Genomic DNA, 19,786 nt, shown 5'->3' on the forward strand with positions numbered 1-19,786 from the left:
GTCATGCTCATTAGCATGATGTTACATGAAAGAATTGTATCATAGTTTGGTTGAGAAACAAATACACGTAACGATCCCCTGTCCATCACTATAATACACTGAGCTGTGTTGCAGGTCCAATTCTTTTGCAAGAAATTTTAATCCACGCCTAAAAAATAAATCAACTAAGTGGCTTAAGCGGAGAGCGTTATATAATCCCAGATTTACACTTTGTCACTTTCACAGAAGCAATAACCTGTATCAAGATAGATAGACGGAATGTACAGCTAATGTATAACATAGAAGTTGTTGTAAAGCGCTCGACAATGAAGTGTTAAGGAACTCACCACCAAGAATAGCTTACCTCGGTTGTTTTATCGGACAAGCTGTTCAAGACCTCTCTGACTACCTTAAGGAAACCCGTATCAAGCTCCTTTGAGTAGATTCGTGTCTGTTGCTCCGTGAAGTGATCAGGAATGAAACTTGGCTTCTGTAACGAAGATATATATTTATCATTTACAGATGTACAATATTTTATGTATTCTCATAAATAATTTATGTACATACTTGCAATTGATTTGAAATATTTTGATTTCGGTAAACATTTAGACAGCTTATTTAAACATTTGTTTTATACATTTGTCAATGTTTGGTATATTGCTCTGTGAAATATACAGCAATATAGAACATATAGAGCATTGCCTTTAGTCTAACGGATAGCAAAGAGCGCCACAGAGTGAATGCTTATGCCATTATGTTACATGACACCAAAGACCAAACAAAGGTTATGACAACACACTGACCTATTATCCCAAAAGCATCAAGCTCAAAATGAGAGCATACCTGATCTTGTCTAATGGGGCCGGCTTTATTCGGCTCATCTTTGCTGTAGAACCTCACACTGCCGATTGGATTCTTATCTTTCATTCCGTAGTCCAGGGTCACAAGCTGAAATATTTAAATACATGAGATAGGATGTGGATATAAGAAGTTTGAGTTACTCTTGACCATCGTAATACAATACATGAATCACAAATAATATTTATTTCCTTTATACTGTAAGTTCTTTTTATGAAACAATGAATGTAAATAAGGCGCTACCTTCAATCGTAGGCACCCCTAGAATACAGTCCCCTCAATATACAACTACCGTGAGATAATATAGTGACAAACTTCCGAGCTCATGATTAGGAAAAACCAAATATTGCAGGTTTCATTGGAAGAAAAGTTTTCTTTCCTATCTCATTAATATTCATGAAAACAACATTTTGTCAGTCAATATTCCCACGGTACTAATGTAGTCTTAACAAAATAAATAAAGTACAAAGTATAAAGTAAATTATTGTCAAGTTTTATTACTCTGACTTATTTACTTTTCTTAAATAAGTGCTTTAATATATTTTCTGATGGATTGAATGAAAGACAAGGGCAAATATTATAAACCCCTCCCTAAAGAGTGGTTTTTAAAATTTTACAAATATTTCAGTTTTTTTTTCTATGGAGGGTTGGCCGAAATGAAAATATCTTGAAGCTTGAACGAGTATGAACAATCACTTTTTATGCACAACAGCTTTTTTTGTCTTGTATTATGTCATTGATTGTGAAAAAAGATATAAAGTTTCCCTCAAACTTAATATGTTTTAAAACAGCTAAGGAAGTATTGAACATTTCAAATATAAAGTATCGGACCTGGAAGATGATGATATCTTCTGCTGGGTAGCCCTCAGGCGTCTGTTTGTCAATCGTTGCGATCAATGTCTTTTTTTCATCCTGGAAGAGAGTTAATAAGAGATATTTGTTAAACATGTATGCCTGCCTAATGGCAACTAATCATTGCACATAAAATGTATGAGATTTTTGTTTAGGTTATGAACATCATCACTTCAAGAGGATAGATTGTATAGTTAATGATGTGTTTAACGCAGTAAGTTGATGAATCATATCTTCCAGTAAAACATGTATGCGTCCTCTTGACTGCAGTGAATTAATTGCATGTATAATATAAAGTTAAGAACATGGGCATTGCGAGTTATAAAGCAAAACACTCTCACAAATTGAACGTTATGACAACTTTTTTTTATTTTTTGTCTTGGAACCAGCCAATTTTGGAAAAAATGCACAGAAATCAGTCATATAAGAATACTGAAAAAAATAGATGGATTTTTATGTTTAAATTCAAAAACTGATGTTTTATGCATATTTCTTAAACCGTTTGTGTCGCTTTTAGCCATAAAACAATAATTTCGAACGGAAATATTAAAATCTACGATCTGATCTTGTGTCAGCAGTCTTTTATCACTGCTTTGCAGATATTTACGCTCATTCAAAGATAAATAATAAAAAAAAGTTGTAAAAAGGGTAAATGAAAAAGGAGTGTTAACTTATATTTATATGATAATACGGCAATGGTCCATTTCTTGCGACTTTTAATTAAAACATGAAAGTTAGCAATCATATTACATTATAAAAAAAAATAATGTAATACCTATTTTGAGAGATGAACGTTAGTCCCAAACTAAGTTATCAATCGGACATTTTGTGTTCAAGGTCATCGGGACAGGGCATTCCGACCTACTGAGCTCAAATCATAAGGATCATCTGCTGGCAATGACTACCTCCCTACTGAGCAACTATAGGTACAAACATACTCTAGCTATCAAACGAAAAAAAAAAATTGTGTACAATTCACAACAACCGTGACCATTGTTTGACTAACTTCCCTCAAAATCAAATATTAATCTGCTAGTCATGACCAACCTCAACACAAAGTGTTAGAACTGTGGGCTCAAACATATCCCAACACTCGATAAGATAAGCTTTTCGTGTTTAAAGTCACGATCACCAAACCCTAAGACCTACTGACATCAAAATCAATATGATTCATGCGCTGGTCATGACCAATGTCCCAGTTTAGTAAGTGGACATTAAGTTCTCTAGTGCTTTATCAGTCAAGGCTTGGTCTACCGACCAGCCAACAACCATGTGCAAAGAAGCATACTCTCTTTTAAAACCCCAAGTTTTTCGAAGGGAGGTTTCAAAATAGCAAGACCACCGCAAATGATGTAAATGCTAGACTGACTTTGGTAAGCAGCCAAAGAGACCTACCTCAAAAGTACTTTTGCACGTAACCCGGTTTTACGACGACGTTTAATGGTGTTGGCCAATATTAACACAAGTTCATAAAAACCACCAACAGCAGACACCAAAGCAATTGCAACACCTTGATCTTTTCTTCGAGACATTTGACGACTGTTTTCGCAATAAAGGTATTTCTAATTGTGTATGCATTTATTGTTTTTCAAAGTCTGCAATAAGCATTTATAGGTGTTTCCACACAGTTTCAAATTTGGTTATTAAATTTTACCTTAAAATGATTGGATCTAAATATTACCAGTGAACAGTAAACATTTATATCTTGACGCCATTTATAAAATATTGTGAAACTACACTGTGTTTCACTGAAGCTAGTTTTAAGCTTGTCTCTTTTTTCTAAGAGTTTGAGTTGTTGGTGAGTTATGATCTATTTTTACTGGCAAAAACCAATAGGCGAGCATTGCCCTTTTGTCGTGGCTTTTTTGTTCAACATCCAACTTACTTCCTTTAACATCTGTATTTGTCCAACAAACTTGTAAAGCTCGCGCCGTAACACTTTTTTGAGAATTTCTCGTGACTCATTCAGATCTGTGTCTGTTGAACTAACAATGAGGTTGAACACGTGGTCCGTCATCTGACTGAAGGCTTTCATATCATGTATGGACTCAGACATTTTCAACTTTTTCCTGAAAATTTCAAGTAAAGCGTTCTTCAAACATTTCAAGATATCATACTATAATTGATAAAATCCATCAATATGATTGTAAATTGAAAAAAGTAGTTCGTTTTCTCAGTTCAGGGAGGAAACATTCATTATTTATGGGACTAGTCACAATTACGATATATAAATATATGAATATCCTGAGAGGTTAAAATGCATATCCAACAATATTCGAAACAACTTTTAAAAGGTTTGACTTGTTCATTAGGAAGAGTGTCACCGAAGTAACAGTATGAACCATTCAACGAGTGAGAGTTGAATAATTTATTTCAGAAAACATTGAATATCACATACCGCAGTACGAGGTGTTTCTTTTAAATTTCGTTTTTTACCCAATACGTTACAAGTACTATGGTTAATGAGAAATATATGTTTACTAAAAACAATATTTATTTTGGCAAAGTTACTTCTCCATTAAAGACAGCACTGTTTTCTATTTATCAGGGGAGGTCACTCAATAAAATTATATTTATGCTCACCCATCTTTTCCATTAAATTTGATAAAATCGTTGGCTTTGACTAGAGCTTCAGTAACCCTGAAAAGAATATTATTTAACTTAACGTACAATGTGCAGTAACAAATACAAAATATTGGTTTTAAAGACGGAGGAAAATTATTTTAAATATATACGAAGATAAAGCAGACACAAGTGTTTTGCAAGAGGATCAAACTTTCTTGCACGCATGCACGCACACACAGTCTGAAGAAGACTCCAAAACAAAAACAATATTTCCACTTTTTCCCCATAAACTGACAAGCTTCAACAAGATCGTCACAGAGAGAATTATAACGCTGATCTAGTTGATTTCAGTGAATCAAGGAGCAAAACCTGACATTTATTAAAATTATTGGCTACGCTATGCACGTGCATGTTGTCTCTGGATACATGTGTACCAGTTTCTTTTATATTTTTCGTCAAAATATGGAGTTTTATCAGTGAAATAACAGCAGTGAAAACGTTCACTGTTTATCTAAGGAGTGAAAATATCAACTTTAAGAACTACTTTTAAAATAAAATGAAGCTACTTCACTTTGATCAAACTGGAACTTCATCATTGACACTTCCCAGACACACTTAACAAAAAACACACAGAAAACCTCAAACATAAAATCTTACATTTTTTCGATAATCTTGGTGGTTTTGTGTTGGTAGGCTCTACTATGTAGCGTACGGCGAGTGTGAAACATGTCATACAAGTTTCCCACTTCCTGTGAACAAAATAATAGAGATTTATTTAAAGAGCTATATGTTTATAATATATATTAAGAATTTCGGTAAAGACCTGACTCCATATGACATACATTTTACATTATTATCAAGAGCTATAACAAACTAGGTCATACAAAGCTTTCGAAGTGAACAAATTATTGCATTTCTTGTTTAAAAGGGTTTAAAAGCGCCCTGATTCTTCTGACATACATATATTAAGTTTTCATCAATAAGGTCCTCTTATCAAGAAGCTTAAGACATATAGGATCTGACACGAGTTGTTATTTAATACAAGATTTTATTAAACGAGTTCATGAAATTTGTTAGTAAGCAAGCCTGTAAACGAGTTTAATAAACATCTTGTATAAAATGACAATGAGTGTCAGATCTTTTTAATCTCATGCTTATAACGGTGTTTTTATTACCAATTTAGTTCCACTTTCTGAACCCATTGTTTAACAGCCAAAGTACTCAGAGTGGAATGTCAACGATGCGCCATATAAATAGCTCCAAATAAAATTGACAAAAATAGCTAGCAGTTGTCAAGTTTTAATTCTGATGAAGCGCTTAACAAGTCACACATATAAACATGTGTAGTAAAATATCTAATAACGCACAATTTTAACCAAAACACCCCAATTTGATGACGTCACACTAAGAGTACATGCATTTACGCGGTTTATGTGACCTACATAGGTCTGTCAAGTTTTAATGTTTGCACGGATTTAAAAGTTATTCGCTGTCGCTTTCTACGATGATTTTGAAGCGTTTTCTTAGTGTATATGAAGTTTCCCAAAATGCAGATGATAACGGCGAAGCCTTACTCTGTACTGCATAGATGTTGATGTTAAAAAGTTCCACCAAGAATGTTTTAAGAGATCATGAAGTCATTGGATGTGGAAGGAGATACCTGTGCTGTGGAATACATAATTGTGTCTTTGGTAACCGAAAGCTGATTAAACTGGCAAGAAAATGGCTTTGATGGCATATTACCTGTGTTTGTCAAGATGGAGATGTTTCAAATGTTCATGTGTTGTTTGTCACTAATGTGGCTATATTTGTTGACTGACTCGATATTGTTGTGTCTAGTGATCTGCGTTATCTGGTTGGCGGAACATTACCAGAAAGTTTGTTATCAATACGCCTTCTGGCACGATTATATATACTTTATATTATATATAATTCGTTAGCCATTTGTCTCCCGGCAGTCCTACAGCTTCATTTCTAAGGTAAATATTTGTTGGCGTTTAAACCATTTTGTTTACAAACAATGCGGAGGGATATCTAGGTCGCGTGTGATTAGTCTAGCCAATAGATATATGTTATCTTACACATGTGTAAGATAAAAATATTCGTTATGGGTATATTACACGGAAAACGAGGGTTAGCATGTGATAAAAATGTTCTCAGGTCAAGAATGGTCTTTTATGCAAAGTTAACATCATGAATTAAATTAAATGTTCAACTGCTTAAATCTTTATACTCTTAGTATATGAACTGACCAATCGACAACGAAATAAATATTATTATTCTGTTAAAAATACTGTCTCCAAAAAGATATAATTTACTACATTCTTTGAAGAGATGGTGTCAATCGTTGGGTATTATACACTAGAAAACAACTTTCAGAAAATCCCATACATAATATTTAGATCCATATTTAAGCCACAGCGGGCCTCAATTTCCCGAAAAATTTCAGCGTAAAAACCTTAAGTATGTATCTTGTTTCATTCAGCCAATCTCCTTAATTAAACTTACACAATAAAAAAGCTCTTTTTTCTTTAACCTAAAGATTATTTCCTTCCAAAATCTAAATACTAAACAAATCATACCAAAACACAAAATATTGTGCTTAGCTTGATACAAGGGACTTATGATATTTCGAGAAACTTAGGCCTGTAATGCCGTTAAGAGCAAGAGTACCTTATCCCGGTAACAAATCTGTGAGTCAAGCACGCGGGAAAACTCGATGCATCGATTGTGGTCAAAGTTGTTCCGGATTCCCAGCATGTGGCAATCCCGCGCGAAATAATCCCATTTGTCAACATCAATGCCATTGCGCTTGTTGGCAACCACCTAGAAGTAATATATGTAGTAAGATAACATGAAGTAATATCCTAATGACTAGAATACAGGGAGTGAGTGTAGCGAATGAACCCTTATTAAATCATTAAGGTATTATTTCAGGTCATCTAAGTGACTTAGAATGCAACCTCTTTGACTGACACATTGTCAATGCAAAATCCGACCCACAGAGTGTGTTTCGGATGAATGGAAGTAGGTTGACCTTTTAACACACGCGAAACTTGATTGTTATATTGATTACGCATAGTGCTTAAATACAATTTCATTGGCTGAAAATGTAGTTTGAATTTCAAATAGTATTAATTGTTACAATGTTATACTTTGCAAGTTGTCTGCAAGTAAAAATTAATTATAAATTTCAAACTGGTTTTAAAAAACATCAAAACTGATAAATTTGAAAATATTATTTATGCTTTTATTGTCATATTGGAACCAAAGAAAATCAGAATAAAAGATAAACACAAGGTACTCCCTTAAAATAACTTTTGGTGCTCATGTAATAGTTAGATGGCATGAAGCATATTTGAATAAAAATTGGCAGAGTGAGCATAGCGAACAAACCCTTTCTTATTCATTTATAAATTTTAATTGACTTAGAATACTACCTCATTTGCTCATACATAGACAACGCAGGGAGAGTGTATCTGATGCGTGGAGTGGGTGGACCTTTAAACACCCGCAAATGGTGAAATTCTTAATGACTAAGTCTAGTACTTAATGATTGCTTATCTGCAATTTCATTGGCTTCAATTGCCAGTTGTATTCTGATAAGTTATAATCATGTTGTTATAATATTACATAAATTATATTGCCTTTTTTAAAATTATTTGGACATGAAATTGCTTTACCTTCAAACTTAGTTTCATGTTATAGTATGATATAACAAATGTAAAAAAATCCTTTTACCTCATATAAAAAACTCTTCTCCTTTGGTCTTCCTTTCAGAGTCCACTCCTGAAATATTCCATTCACTTAGATAGGTAACTTGTTATAATTATAAATTTGGAATGAAAGTACAACAGGAAGAGCTGCTGAAAGTGTGTCCATCAGGTCGTTGCTGAGGTAGGGGACCTTTGTAGGACAATAATTTTCCAAGATCACAGTTCTCACAGGTGGAAAAAATTGGATCTCATTTGTTACACATTCCGAACACATAAAATTACTCCTTTTTTAGATTCTTTGTAGACATTTTTTTTGCTCATAAATATATAATAAATCATATATTAGTGTTTTATGGTGCTGTTGTTGTTGACATTGATGTTGTGGTTGAAATTGATGTACTGTTTCTCGGGTTAACTGCAGTTGTAGGCGTACCTTCGATTCCCACAGTGTTTTCAAGTTTATGCTGCCATAGGCTTTGTAATTGATGTCTAAAATATAGAATTTCCTTTTTCTTCTATTTTGTTGTTGTTGGAGTTGTTGCTATTATTATTGTTGTTCTTCTTGTAGGTAGTAGCATATAAAGAAACGGTTATTGTATGAGGTGTTAATTGTAGTTGTTTGGTTTGTGTGTGTGGTTATTGTCTGCTTAATGGTTTCGTTCTGTAATAGTAGAAGTGGCATTTGTCTGTGAATGAAATACACGTCATTGTAAGAATGGTTGTGCTCGTATTAATGGGTGTAAGTTTGTTGTTGGCGTAGTATTTGATGTCGTACCGCAGTGGCATTAGTTTTCGGCATTGTTGTGGTTGCTGAAATATCGGAATGTGGCTGTTATAAAACAAATAATTATGTTCGATCCTCTAGTTAACTGGGTGGAGAACCCACCTGACGTATTGGTAAAGTGCACGGCAAAACATGTAAACAAAAGATCTCGATTCATGTAGTTTTTTTTAAAGATTACTTTCTTAATACTGGGATATTTTTGGTCATATACCGACCATAAACCTCGCAATAAAGAGCACTTTCGACGCTTATATAGAACTTTCTCTGAAAATCTAGACCAACTTATTTCTCGGAGTTGAAAATAAAAGAATGGACGCGTTTCAGACCGACGGAGTCACGGACATTAAAGCGTATATTGCTATATACATTACTTTTTAAAAATTGCACATGAAGTAGCAATCAATTGCGGGCCCCTTAACTTAATTTTTTTTTAATTTTGCCATCAACATCACTCCACAAACAACAATTTTCTACAATACCCAAAAGCTTCCACCAGCACAGTATTTTATTTCACTATATCTTCTGTAACTCAGTTGCTGATTTACTGGGTCGTTCAATAAAGTGCCTGTGCCTCCCCCCACCAACTTCCAGTTGGTTGTCAAGTAAAATAACATTGTCTAAATTATTTGTCTAATCTGGGAACTTATGGTCCGTAAGTGCTATACGGTTCTCTCCCATAGCACTTTGCCCTCAAAACATGCTACAGGCTACAGATGTATATACAAAGTTCAAGCCAACTGAATTTAATCCTTTTTAAAAGTTATATGTCTTTATTGTATTTGAATAAAATATAAAATTAAAAATATCTATGACTATAGCTTAATAATTTATTGCCAGCTAACCTTCTGGTCTGGTGTACTTGACCCTGCAATTTCTGGTTCACTGGGTCTATCAATCTGTTCCTTGATAAACACCCGGTCTAGCTCAGTCAGTCCGTATTTATCGAATTCCGGTAGCAGCTTGTTTTCAGCCACCAGATAATCAAACATTTCGGTAGATGCCTGTTCATGCTGGAAACCAAATATTTGTGTTTTAGGACTAGGTCTGGCCAAATTTTCTCCAAACAAGCTTCAGTCTTTTATTTAATTTAGCCAAATTACTTGCTTACCTTATTTAAAAACATAAACATACTTCATCACGAACTCATTTAAAACTTTTTTCTTTAAAAGCCTCAGAACTCTTAAACATGAAATATTAAACAAGTTACTTATACAAAAAAAAACAAAAAAAACAGTGAGCTTAGCTTGATCCCTTGATAAAAGACTTCAGATGTTTCGAGAAATCGGGGCTTGATATCACTTCTATAACTAACATGGTTAACTAGATTCGTGTTACCACTTATCAATTGATGCAATTCTAGCAGTAACTGGTTTTTAGACTATCTGCGCATGCGCGCAGGTAGTCTTAAGACCGCAATCTCCAAAGAACTACTTCTATTCATGTCGTTTCAACCCATTTTTTTTGCGCTCAATGCGCTCTATGTTTAGCAGAATAACGAAATCATAAAAATAGATTAGTTGTATTGCGGTCTGAGTATGAGTTCTTGCTTGTTCGGCTATTTCCGCGCTGTATTTCTGTATCCTGGCGTTTTATTTTTAGCAAGATATAACTAATTTTAGATCGTTATATTTATCAGATTAATAGGTCAAAATAATGGAGGCTCTGGTAGGAAGGTAACGTACTGATATTCACTCTGAGTTTAGCCCAAGATGTTCTAGAAATTATTACCGACCGCAAGTGACCCATCGCCTGCAGGGTTTGTTATTATAATCTGGTGTGACTCTGAAGCACGCTTATTTGTAATGGTGTATTTTTGATATTACTTTCATGAGATAAGAAACAAAAATGATTGTTTGAAAGTCAAAATAGTTTTATCTCAGGTTTCGCGTTGCAAATGCTTCAAATACTGTGATTTGCCTGCTATACAATTACAAAATACTATTCATTCTATGATTTTTAGGCTTATACTTTTCTTATAAGATGTTTTCATTTTTTTGCCTAATAGCTTCGTTCCGGTGTATTCTTGGCATAGTTTTGGACAAATGGCTTTTAAATTATTCTAACACACATGCCCTGATATGACAGTGAGTTATGCATAGGTTTGATAAAGCAAAGTAGTTCGGATTTAACCTGTAAAACATCTAAAGTGCGCGAAGCATTCATAACAGCACTAGTAATATTTCAACACAGATACTTACAAAACATATAAATAACATTTATTTATCAATAAAACTTGAAAACCACAATCATATTCCCATTCTTAGAACATACAATTTCCGATAATCTAAAAATAGTTTCAACTACATTAACTGACCGAATTTCTAAAAATATTTCCTTCATACATTAACTGACCACATGTTTGTCCTCACCGCGTGAAAACGACCATCTGATAAGCTCTGCATTTTGATTTAGTTATGGTTTATGAATTCCAGTTAATAAGTAACATAATAACTGCTTAACTAAATAAGGATCGTGCTACCAGTTATCTATAAATATGTTTATACAACTGGTTATCTACTAATGATTTTCACTTAGTAAGTGGTAAACGAATCTTATCTAGTTAACCAGTAAGTATGTTACTCACTAAGTGGAACTTGCAAACCATACTATATAACGTGTTAGCGCCTGAATCTGGAATGCATTTATAGTTAACTGGTAACTAGAATCTTATCTTGTTAACCATTTATTATGTTACTGATTAAGTGGAACTCGCAAACCATAACTAGAATTCCTGAAAAAGTTTCCCGAATATGAACTAGATAGCTAGATTATCGCGAAAATGTGGTAGTTAACACGAAACGATTCGTGAACGTTAATAGGTTATCTGACGGCAGTTATATGCCACCATAGAATTGGACATGCCAGTAATGCCAACTATTATCAGTGTAAACAACAACAGGTGTATAATACTAAAACAAAAAATATTGTGAAAAAGTGAAATAGTGTTTTTTTGCATCGATGTTACCTTCCATTTTGAACCTGGTAAGACAGCGGGAATGAACATTCCATCAAAGAGATGTGAAAATGGTCCGTGACCTGAAATCAAAATGGATAAACAAAACTGTTTGAGAAAAAAACACACTAAAAATGCCTTTCCCATCACATTGTAAACCTTATGTGATTTTGTTTTTGATTTCCAAAAAAACTTCCAAAATCATGTTTGATATTTTGAATTTTTTTGTTGGACAGTTTTAATGCATGCTAATAACAAACTGAAGGTTATCCTAAAGCAAACTTTAAAGCATCGGGGTGAACGCTTACATTCATCTGTTTTTCATTAGTTTAAAAGGGGCATAACTCTGCATTTTAAATGTCGAAGTTTAGGGCCTTGCTAAACATTCGTGTATTGTCTCTGGAAAACATGTGCGGGAAACATAATTATGTATTTGGTTTTATTTGAACAGCTGCAACAATTTTGAGTTATGGTTAAGGTTAAATATTTTGCAAGCCGATGCTCTGGCAGTGACACCAAGGTTATGACAACTTTTAATTTTGAAAAACAAACAAACAGACGAGCTTAAAACATAAAAGTTTTACCAAGGTCATGACAAAGTCCCGCTATTTCTGCACAGAGAATGTCATTGCTCGTGATTCCCAGTTCTGGCTGCCGACCTTGTAACGCACGCACCAATTTCCCCGCTAAATGACATACCCTGAAAAAATATTACATTATTGTATCAAATGATATACCTTATTTCCGTTTTCATATAGCCATCATGCATTTTTGCTTATCACACATGTGTAAAATGACATTGCGCTTTTCCGATTGATCAGAAATTATATCACTCCCTTAATTAATTGGCAAATATAATAAGTTGATTGGCAATATTCAATGAATGTACGATGGAAATTAATTTGAATACAGTAGTCCATTTTCCATCAAAATCCTAAAAGGAAAGCGAGATGTTTCGTCTTGGTTTCGTAAAAAAACATTTTTAAAGACGATCGGTACATCATATGTCTAAACAGGCAATGATATCATCAATATATAACAAATTACGATGTCATCATAACAGGATATGACGTCACGATATTAAAAAAGCAAATTTCGTTGAAAGTTAAGTGCTTTTTTATGTAATTCTTACTGGATATGGTCTATGTTTGCATCCTACTTATACAGAATAAAATCGATCGATGTATGACTATCGTTGGGTTCAAATCATTCCGGGTACTAAATTCCCGCAATGCATTAAGGTGAGAGAAAGGGCATTGGTTTGTATTATTCGGCTCTGTACTTGAGCAGGTGAAAAAAGTAAAATATGTTCGCTATTATTTACTTGATAAAAACATCCATCTGATACTTGTCATCCTATATTACATAACCTTATTCAACTTGTCTATGAAATATGTTAGTAAACCCACCAAAGATTCGCTTACAAACATACTTCCTCAACTCGTTCAATAAAATTGTGAATTATATGACGACTGGTGGCAGATCCTATATATTCTGGTTTAATTTTTGGGGGTAGTTAGACACCTTTTATGTTTAACATCCATCCGTTAAATGAACGGGCCCGTATTACTGAATTCACCTTAAAAGTGTTCTTATATTTATCTTAGGTGGATTTTTTATTTGTATTTCTTGAAGGATTAAGGTTCCTAAAAATATTTCTGTTCATTTTAAAAACATTTGTTTTGTTTTTTTTATTTTAACTGGAAAGCATGCATTTAGCATAACTTCCTTCCTTTATAATGTAACAGTTAAGGAACATGTCCTTTTTGAGGAAAAGGTCAACATTCAACTCCAATATTCTGACACACAAATAAGCTAGTTCTCTGATAGCTACATAAACCTTACTGTTAAGTGGCCTGGTGACCTTATATCATCCTGGTATCATATGGAAATTGTTCGCTTGCCGATAACTTGAAAGTAAAATAAATTACCAAAAGTATGTCATACATAAATTTATTAACTTTTTTTTATCAAATTAGAACTATTGTGCAGTCTTTGAAGGTCAAAAAAGTGCATTTGTTATAACATTTTGGGAGTTAATAACATAATATGGGGTCACTAGGCATCCATACTTCACATATTTGTTGGTGTGACATCGATGCTCGATTTGCGTGTATTTTTAATACAGCATAGTAACTCTTCCTGTGTGCCTTGTTAATTAAGGGCCATAAATCCTGCGATATTTGGGCTACAACCACTACTTATGTGTGGTCCTTCTAAATATTTGCATGCAATTTCATATTTGAGTGATTTTAATCAAAGTGTAGGAGAATTAGTTCTGACAATATCCCAAATGGGGTTGAAGTTACATCCACATATGATCAATAATAAAGACAATAATTCAAATAGACGAAGGAAGGGTTGCTCAAGGAGAAAGGGTACATTGCATCAAGCTTAGAATAACTTAATGTTTTTTTATTTGACAGTATACAGTTGTTGCATGCATATTTGTGTAACAGTCAAACTGTTGTCCCGAGGTGGGAGGGATGACTTCTGAACTGTTCGGAATGTCATCCCGGACACCGAGGGACAACAGTTTTGACTGTTACGTAAATGTCCATGTAACAACTGTTTCATTACCTGATTGTATATTTTTGTTCAAACACGAAAAGACAAATTCTTTTGTAAAGCGAATATATTGTTTATATAAGTTTATAGACGACTGAAATTTCTTCGGTATTCTCCATGAACTAATTAAAATTACAAAACCAATACCGGAAATTCACGAGTTTAAACGATATGCAGTTTATTTCTAGAATCTCGGTAAAACCAATGACGTACCTATGACGTAGCCTCACATGCGGGTAACAGTTCATTTTGTTTAACGATCAACAGTTCAAAACATTGTCATGTTGATTACTATTTGTAAAACAGTCAAAAATAGTGAATTACATTTATATATGGCATCGGGTAATAAAAAATGTTAGGTATTTTTTCGAGTAATATTTTATTGCAACAGTAAAAGATGTGAAGTTCGTGTGTATTTATAATCATATCAATTTAAATGAAAACAAAAGTAAACTGTAATTATCTTCAGCATTCAGTCCTACGAAAGCAAAAGGCTGTACATGTTTTTCTTCGTTAGGCCAGAAGGGTGCTACCAAAAAAAGTCATTACTCTTTCGCTAAAACCGTACAGATATATGTTGAGTATCGCCAAGATCTTACACTGCACAAACATCAAAATATGATTACTCACCCCAAACTATGTTCAAATCTGTTGTGGGATGCTCCTGGATATACGAAATAGCCGTTGCCGAGTTGCTTAATGAATCGAAGACGCTGGAATTCCAGAGTGTCGATGATTTTAACACACAGTGGATGTAGTTTTATATATCCGTGAATTGGGTCGTTGACAATCTAGAAAAAACGCAGATTGAACAGAATATTAGTAACAATTACATATGTGCAAAAACTGCAAACTATAATTTCACCAATTTATTTTGTAAGCTGGTTTTAAAGCAATTAAGCATGGGCTTAACCGATATACAGTAAAACTGCGATCGCTCGAGGTCGCCAGGGACCGAGCCAAAAGCTCGAGGGAACAGATGTTTCGAACGACCCGATTTTCAATTTTTCAGTTTGATATGAGATATCTTTCAGTGTATTTTAAGTTTGAAGTCGTCAAACAGACTGTTTACTAAGACACCGATTATGTGTTTCGTTGTGGAAATCGCTAATATGTTCTAAAGTTGACGTAAATTAAATGTAAAACGCAAAAGAAAAAAACAATAAATGAATAAAAAGAAAATGTTTGTTTTAACAAAAAAGCACATTTTCGTAACAAGCAACATTTGAATGACAGTACATATTGTGGCATTAGTCAGATTTAAGTTTCGCAAAATCAAGGATTGTTGATTGGTGCATCTTGTCGGTTTCGCGAAACTGTTCAATCGTAATGTGACGTGACAGCGTACAGAGCGACTGAAGATCACTGTCAGCATCGGCAGTGAATTCAAAGAACCTTCTGACCACATCTAAAGTGTTAACTTCTCTTCATTAACTTCTCATAATTATCATCTCAAATGCCCATATCAACTAATATCGGTCACGCGTTAACAGTGAAAAACGGTTTTTCACACCTTATCAAATTGCCTTTCAACTGTCATTGCAATTTTTACAACTTGCGAAAATTTTAACACCTAGCAATTGTTTGTTTATTTTGGAACACGCGTTTGGGAAAAAGTGTGAAATTATGTCCTCGAGGGAGCCATAAGGTTTTGTGCACGATTTGTGTACTTGGGACCGAGGATATTGCTCGACTGCTCGACATAATTAGGTTTCGATGCAGCGTGGGTATATTTTATATGAAAATAGAACGAATATAGTTCGGGACCAAGCTCCGACCTCGAGAGAACGCCGGTTCTCGAACGACCGCTTGTTTGAGGGAACGCAGTTTCACTGTAGTTAACACTTCGTTTCAAATCACAATTTAATGCATATCAAATACCTTGTTTCACTTTTTCCCTACATTTTGAAATTTGTTCTCAATAATTCTGTTCCTAATCTTAAAGGAGACCAAAACTAGCCTTGTGTATTCAAAATTTCTTCTAACATGGCACACCTTACTTTGGGTGTTCAAGAGCTCCTGCACTTGTAGGGAGTAGAGCTAACCTTGTCAATACTTGTAGGAGGCATGTATGTTTAAGAGATCCTTAACTTAAAGGAGGCACATTTAGCAATGTGTGTTCAAGACTTCCTATACTTCAAAAAGGCACAATTAACCTGGTGTTTACAAAAGTTCCTTTACTTTAGGGAGGCACAACTGACTCAGTGTCTTTAAGAGTTCCTATACTTGAGGGAAGCACAGCTTACCTTGTGTGTTCAAGAGTTCCTATACTTGAGGGAGGCACAACTAACTGTGTGTTCAAGAGTTCCTATACTTGAGGGAAGCACAGCTTACCTTTTGTGTTCAAGAGTTCCTATAATTGAGGGAAGCACAGCTTACCTTGTGTAAACTTGAGGGAGTCACAACTAACCCTGTGTGTTAAAACGATCCCATACTTGAGGGAGGCAAAACTAGCCTTGTGTGTTCAAGACTTGTTATACCTGAGGGAAGCACAACTAACCTTGTGTGTTCAAGACTTGTTATACCTGAGGGAAGCATTATAACTAACCTTGTGTGTTCAAGACTTGTTATACCTGAGGGAAGCATAACTAACCTTGTGTGTTCAAGACTTGTTATACCTGAGGGAAGCACAACTAACCTTGTGTGTTCAAGACTTGTTATACCTGAGGGAAGCACAACTAACCTTGTGTGTTCAAGATTTTCTATACTTTAGTGAGACACAACTAGCCTTGTGTGTTAAAGCGATCCCATACTTAAGGGAGGCAAAACTAGCATTGTGTGTTCAAGAGTTCCTATACTTTAGTGAGGCACAACTAGCTTTGTGTGTTCAAGCGATACTTTACTTGAGGGAAGCGCCACTAACCTTGTGTGTTAAAGAATTCCTATACTTGAGGGAGGAACAACTATCCATGTGTGTTAAAGAGTTCCTTTATTAAAGGGAGGCTCAACTCACCTTGTTTGTTCAAGAGTCCTTATACTTGAGGGAGGCACAACTAACCCTGTGTGTACAAGAGTTCCTATACTTAAAGGAGGCACATCTAACCTTGTGTGCTCAAGACTTCCTATATTTTCGACGAAGGCACAACTAACCGTGTGTGATCATGATTTTCTTTAATTTAAGGAGGCACATCGTACATGGTGTGTACAACAGTCGTAAACTAATAGAGGGAGGCATAACTAGCTTTATGTGTTCAAGAGTTCCGATCCTTGAAGGGGCACAACTAGTTGTGTGTGTTTAGTAGTTCGTATACTATAAGGGGGCAATCTAACATGGTGTTTACAAGAGTTCATTTACTTGATGGTGTCACATCTTTATATCTTTTGTTTTCAAGCGTTTCTATCCTTCAAGGAGGGACAACTTATAGTGTGTTATATACTTGAATGAGGCACAACTTACCTTGTGCTGTGATGTCTGTGAAGTAATTTCATCGTCAACCGATAAGTTTGCTGAACTGTAAAACATAACCAAAATGATAATCAGTATTTTGTAAAAAGGATACATGTAAGTCATGGTTAATGACAGCATGGTAAGTTTAATTTCATAACGCCATAAAAATATATTATTCCGGCAACTGCTCAAACAGTGAATATACCCGTCTTTTTCAAACATATAAATCTGGAAAAAATAATTGAACATTAACTGTCCGGCCTGACAGCAGAGTGAGAATAAATTTTGATTCTACAATCAAATTGACTGTAATTATGATTTATCTAAATAATGCACAATATAGACATATGTCATAATATGTTTTCGTGTACTTCTTTTATTTACTGCAATATAGCTGTTTTGATAATTCCATTCAAATCAAATGCACATGTGCCGTATTTTTTTGTAACCAACTTGTGTTTCTCGTACTTTTGCATAACAATCAAAGCAACCAGAGCCTTATTTTGTATGATATTTAACTATCTATATGTTAATAATTGATGAACAACAGCTGTCATAATAATTAACGAATGTCCCTGAAATGTCATCCAGTTATTTGGATCATGCGATTACTAATATAAATATGTTCAGGAAAAGCAAACATAAGCTACAATTATATGCCAGAACCCATGATTGTAAACCTCAAGTGTAGCAATGTCTTGTACTCGACATGTCGTCTTTATGTACCGAACAGATGTGCCAACAACTTTTACAATCCTTCTGTACATGACAAAGTTACAGCACAGACACGACCAACTATTCTCTATCCATGAGTATATATACACCATTCAATACAGATTAAGCTACAAATGTGACCTTGAACTTCAAATTGGGAAGTAGGTTCTGAACGCGCAACTTTGCCTTTATGTTTAGAACATATATGTTAACTATGTTTTTAAATTCCCCGTAAAAAAGGTTACATCCCTGACAGATGTTCTATTGATGTGCATGTGCACGTAGGCAGCATTTCATTATGATTGAACTCAAGTGTGAACTTAACCTTTGAAGTAAAGCTCATGTGCCTTGCATTCGACACATTGCCGTAATGTACCAAACACATATGCAAATTTAGTTTAAAATTTGATCGTCCATGGCAAAGTTACAGTCAAAACACGACCTACTAGACTCTATATATATGCATATATTATGCAGCATTCTATAATGATAAACATATAAGTGTGACATTGACCTTTGACGAAGGGATTTTTTCTTGCACGGACACGTCGTCTTTATGTCCCAAACAATTGTGTCAATAAATTTTAAAAGATAGATTAACGCGATAATCGAGGGGTATATTGTTTCGACGTTATTTGAAAACATTATTTATCCGTCCATGATCATAACAACTTGTAAATATTTAAGGTGTCTTTCCTTTATGTTGCGCGTATGCATATATAAACTTAAAGAAAGTGATAAAGCCAATTTAAGGTGTCAAGCGTACAACACATGGAGCCAAACTAAGGCATGGACATATTATAAAATAATGTCAGGTGAACGACATGAAGATAGACTGTATATCATAGTCTTAAAGAGAAATACCTCAATACTTGGTGTATATACTAAAAAGTACTTGTAAACTGGTATTACAGTTTACTACCTCAATACTTGGTGTATATACTAAAAGTACTTGTAAACTGGTATTACAGTTGGTATTACAGTTTACTTCGAAGTGTTTGTCCATGTCCTTTTTTCAAGCCAGGCCGATTAACAGTACCCTAGGTAACCCCGAACCCCCAACAATATTAATATATTGAGAGAGACATTAAGGTAGTTATATCAATAATAATAGTTCATTAAATTTGTAAATAAAACAGATGATTCTTAATGCAGAAAGGACGAAAAACAGCGAAATCCATTGAGTTTTGACATTTGGTCTAAACAAACGTCTTTTTTTTTGACTACCAGGAAATTAATGCATGTTTTGTTTCTCTAAATTTGAGTTTTAAAATAGAGACTGTCTTTCGACTGTAACAAAATCCCGATATTATTTAGAAGTGAATTATTTCAAAGTTAAGACATTATTTCTTTCTGAATCATACATTGCACTCAACTCATAATAATGATCTAAATGTTATATTTGCGTT

At 34.3% G+C, this 19,786-nt stretch overlaps 1 protein-coding gene across 2 annotated transcripts in view; it reads right to left on the bottom strand.

The window, feature by feature from the left end:
* The window catches only part of LOC128243545 (deoxynucleoside triphosphate triphosphohydrolase SAMHD1-like), a 44,874-nt gene that overhangs the window by 2,273 nt on the left and 22,815 nt on the right, over positions 1-19,786 (bottom strand). For both annotated transcript variants that reach the window (XM_052961379.1, XM_052961380.1), the window contains 13 exons: positions 17,673-17,727; positions 14,906-15,066; positions 12,292-12,407; positions 11,720-11,790; positions 9,597-9,764; positions 7,996-8,043; positions 6,928-7,080; positions 4,912-5,003; positions 4,273-4,329; positions 3,575-3,758; positions 1,669-1,749; positions 823-927; positions 344-469 (listed from right to left, as the gene is read on the bottom strand). In XM_052961379.1, coding sequence (XP_052817339.1) covers positions 344-469; positions 823-927; positions 1,669-1,749; positions 3,575-3,758; positions 4,273-4,329; positions 4,912-5,003; positions 6,928-7,080; positions 7,996-8,043; positions 9,597-9,764; positions 11,720-11,790; positions 12,292-12,407; positions 14,906-15,066; positions 17,673-17,727 — 1,417 coding nt within the window. The remainder of the gene's footprint in view (positions 1-343; positions 470-822; positions 928-1,668; positions 1,750-3,574; positions 3,759-4,272; positions 4,330-4,911; positions 5,004-6,927; positions 7,081-7,995; positions 8,044-9,596; positions 9,765-11,719; positions 11,791-12,291; positions 12,408-14,905; positions 15,067-17,672; positions 17,728-19,786) is intronic.

This window comes from Mya arenaria, chromosome 8, assembly GCF_026914265.1.
Source record: "Mya arenaria isolate MELC-2E11 chromosome 8, ASM2691426v1".
In the NCBI taxonomy this organism is placed as follows: Eukaryota; Metazoa; Mollusca; class Bivalvia; order Myida; family Myidae; genus Mya; species Mya arenaria.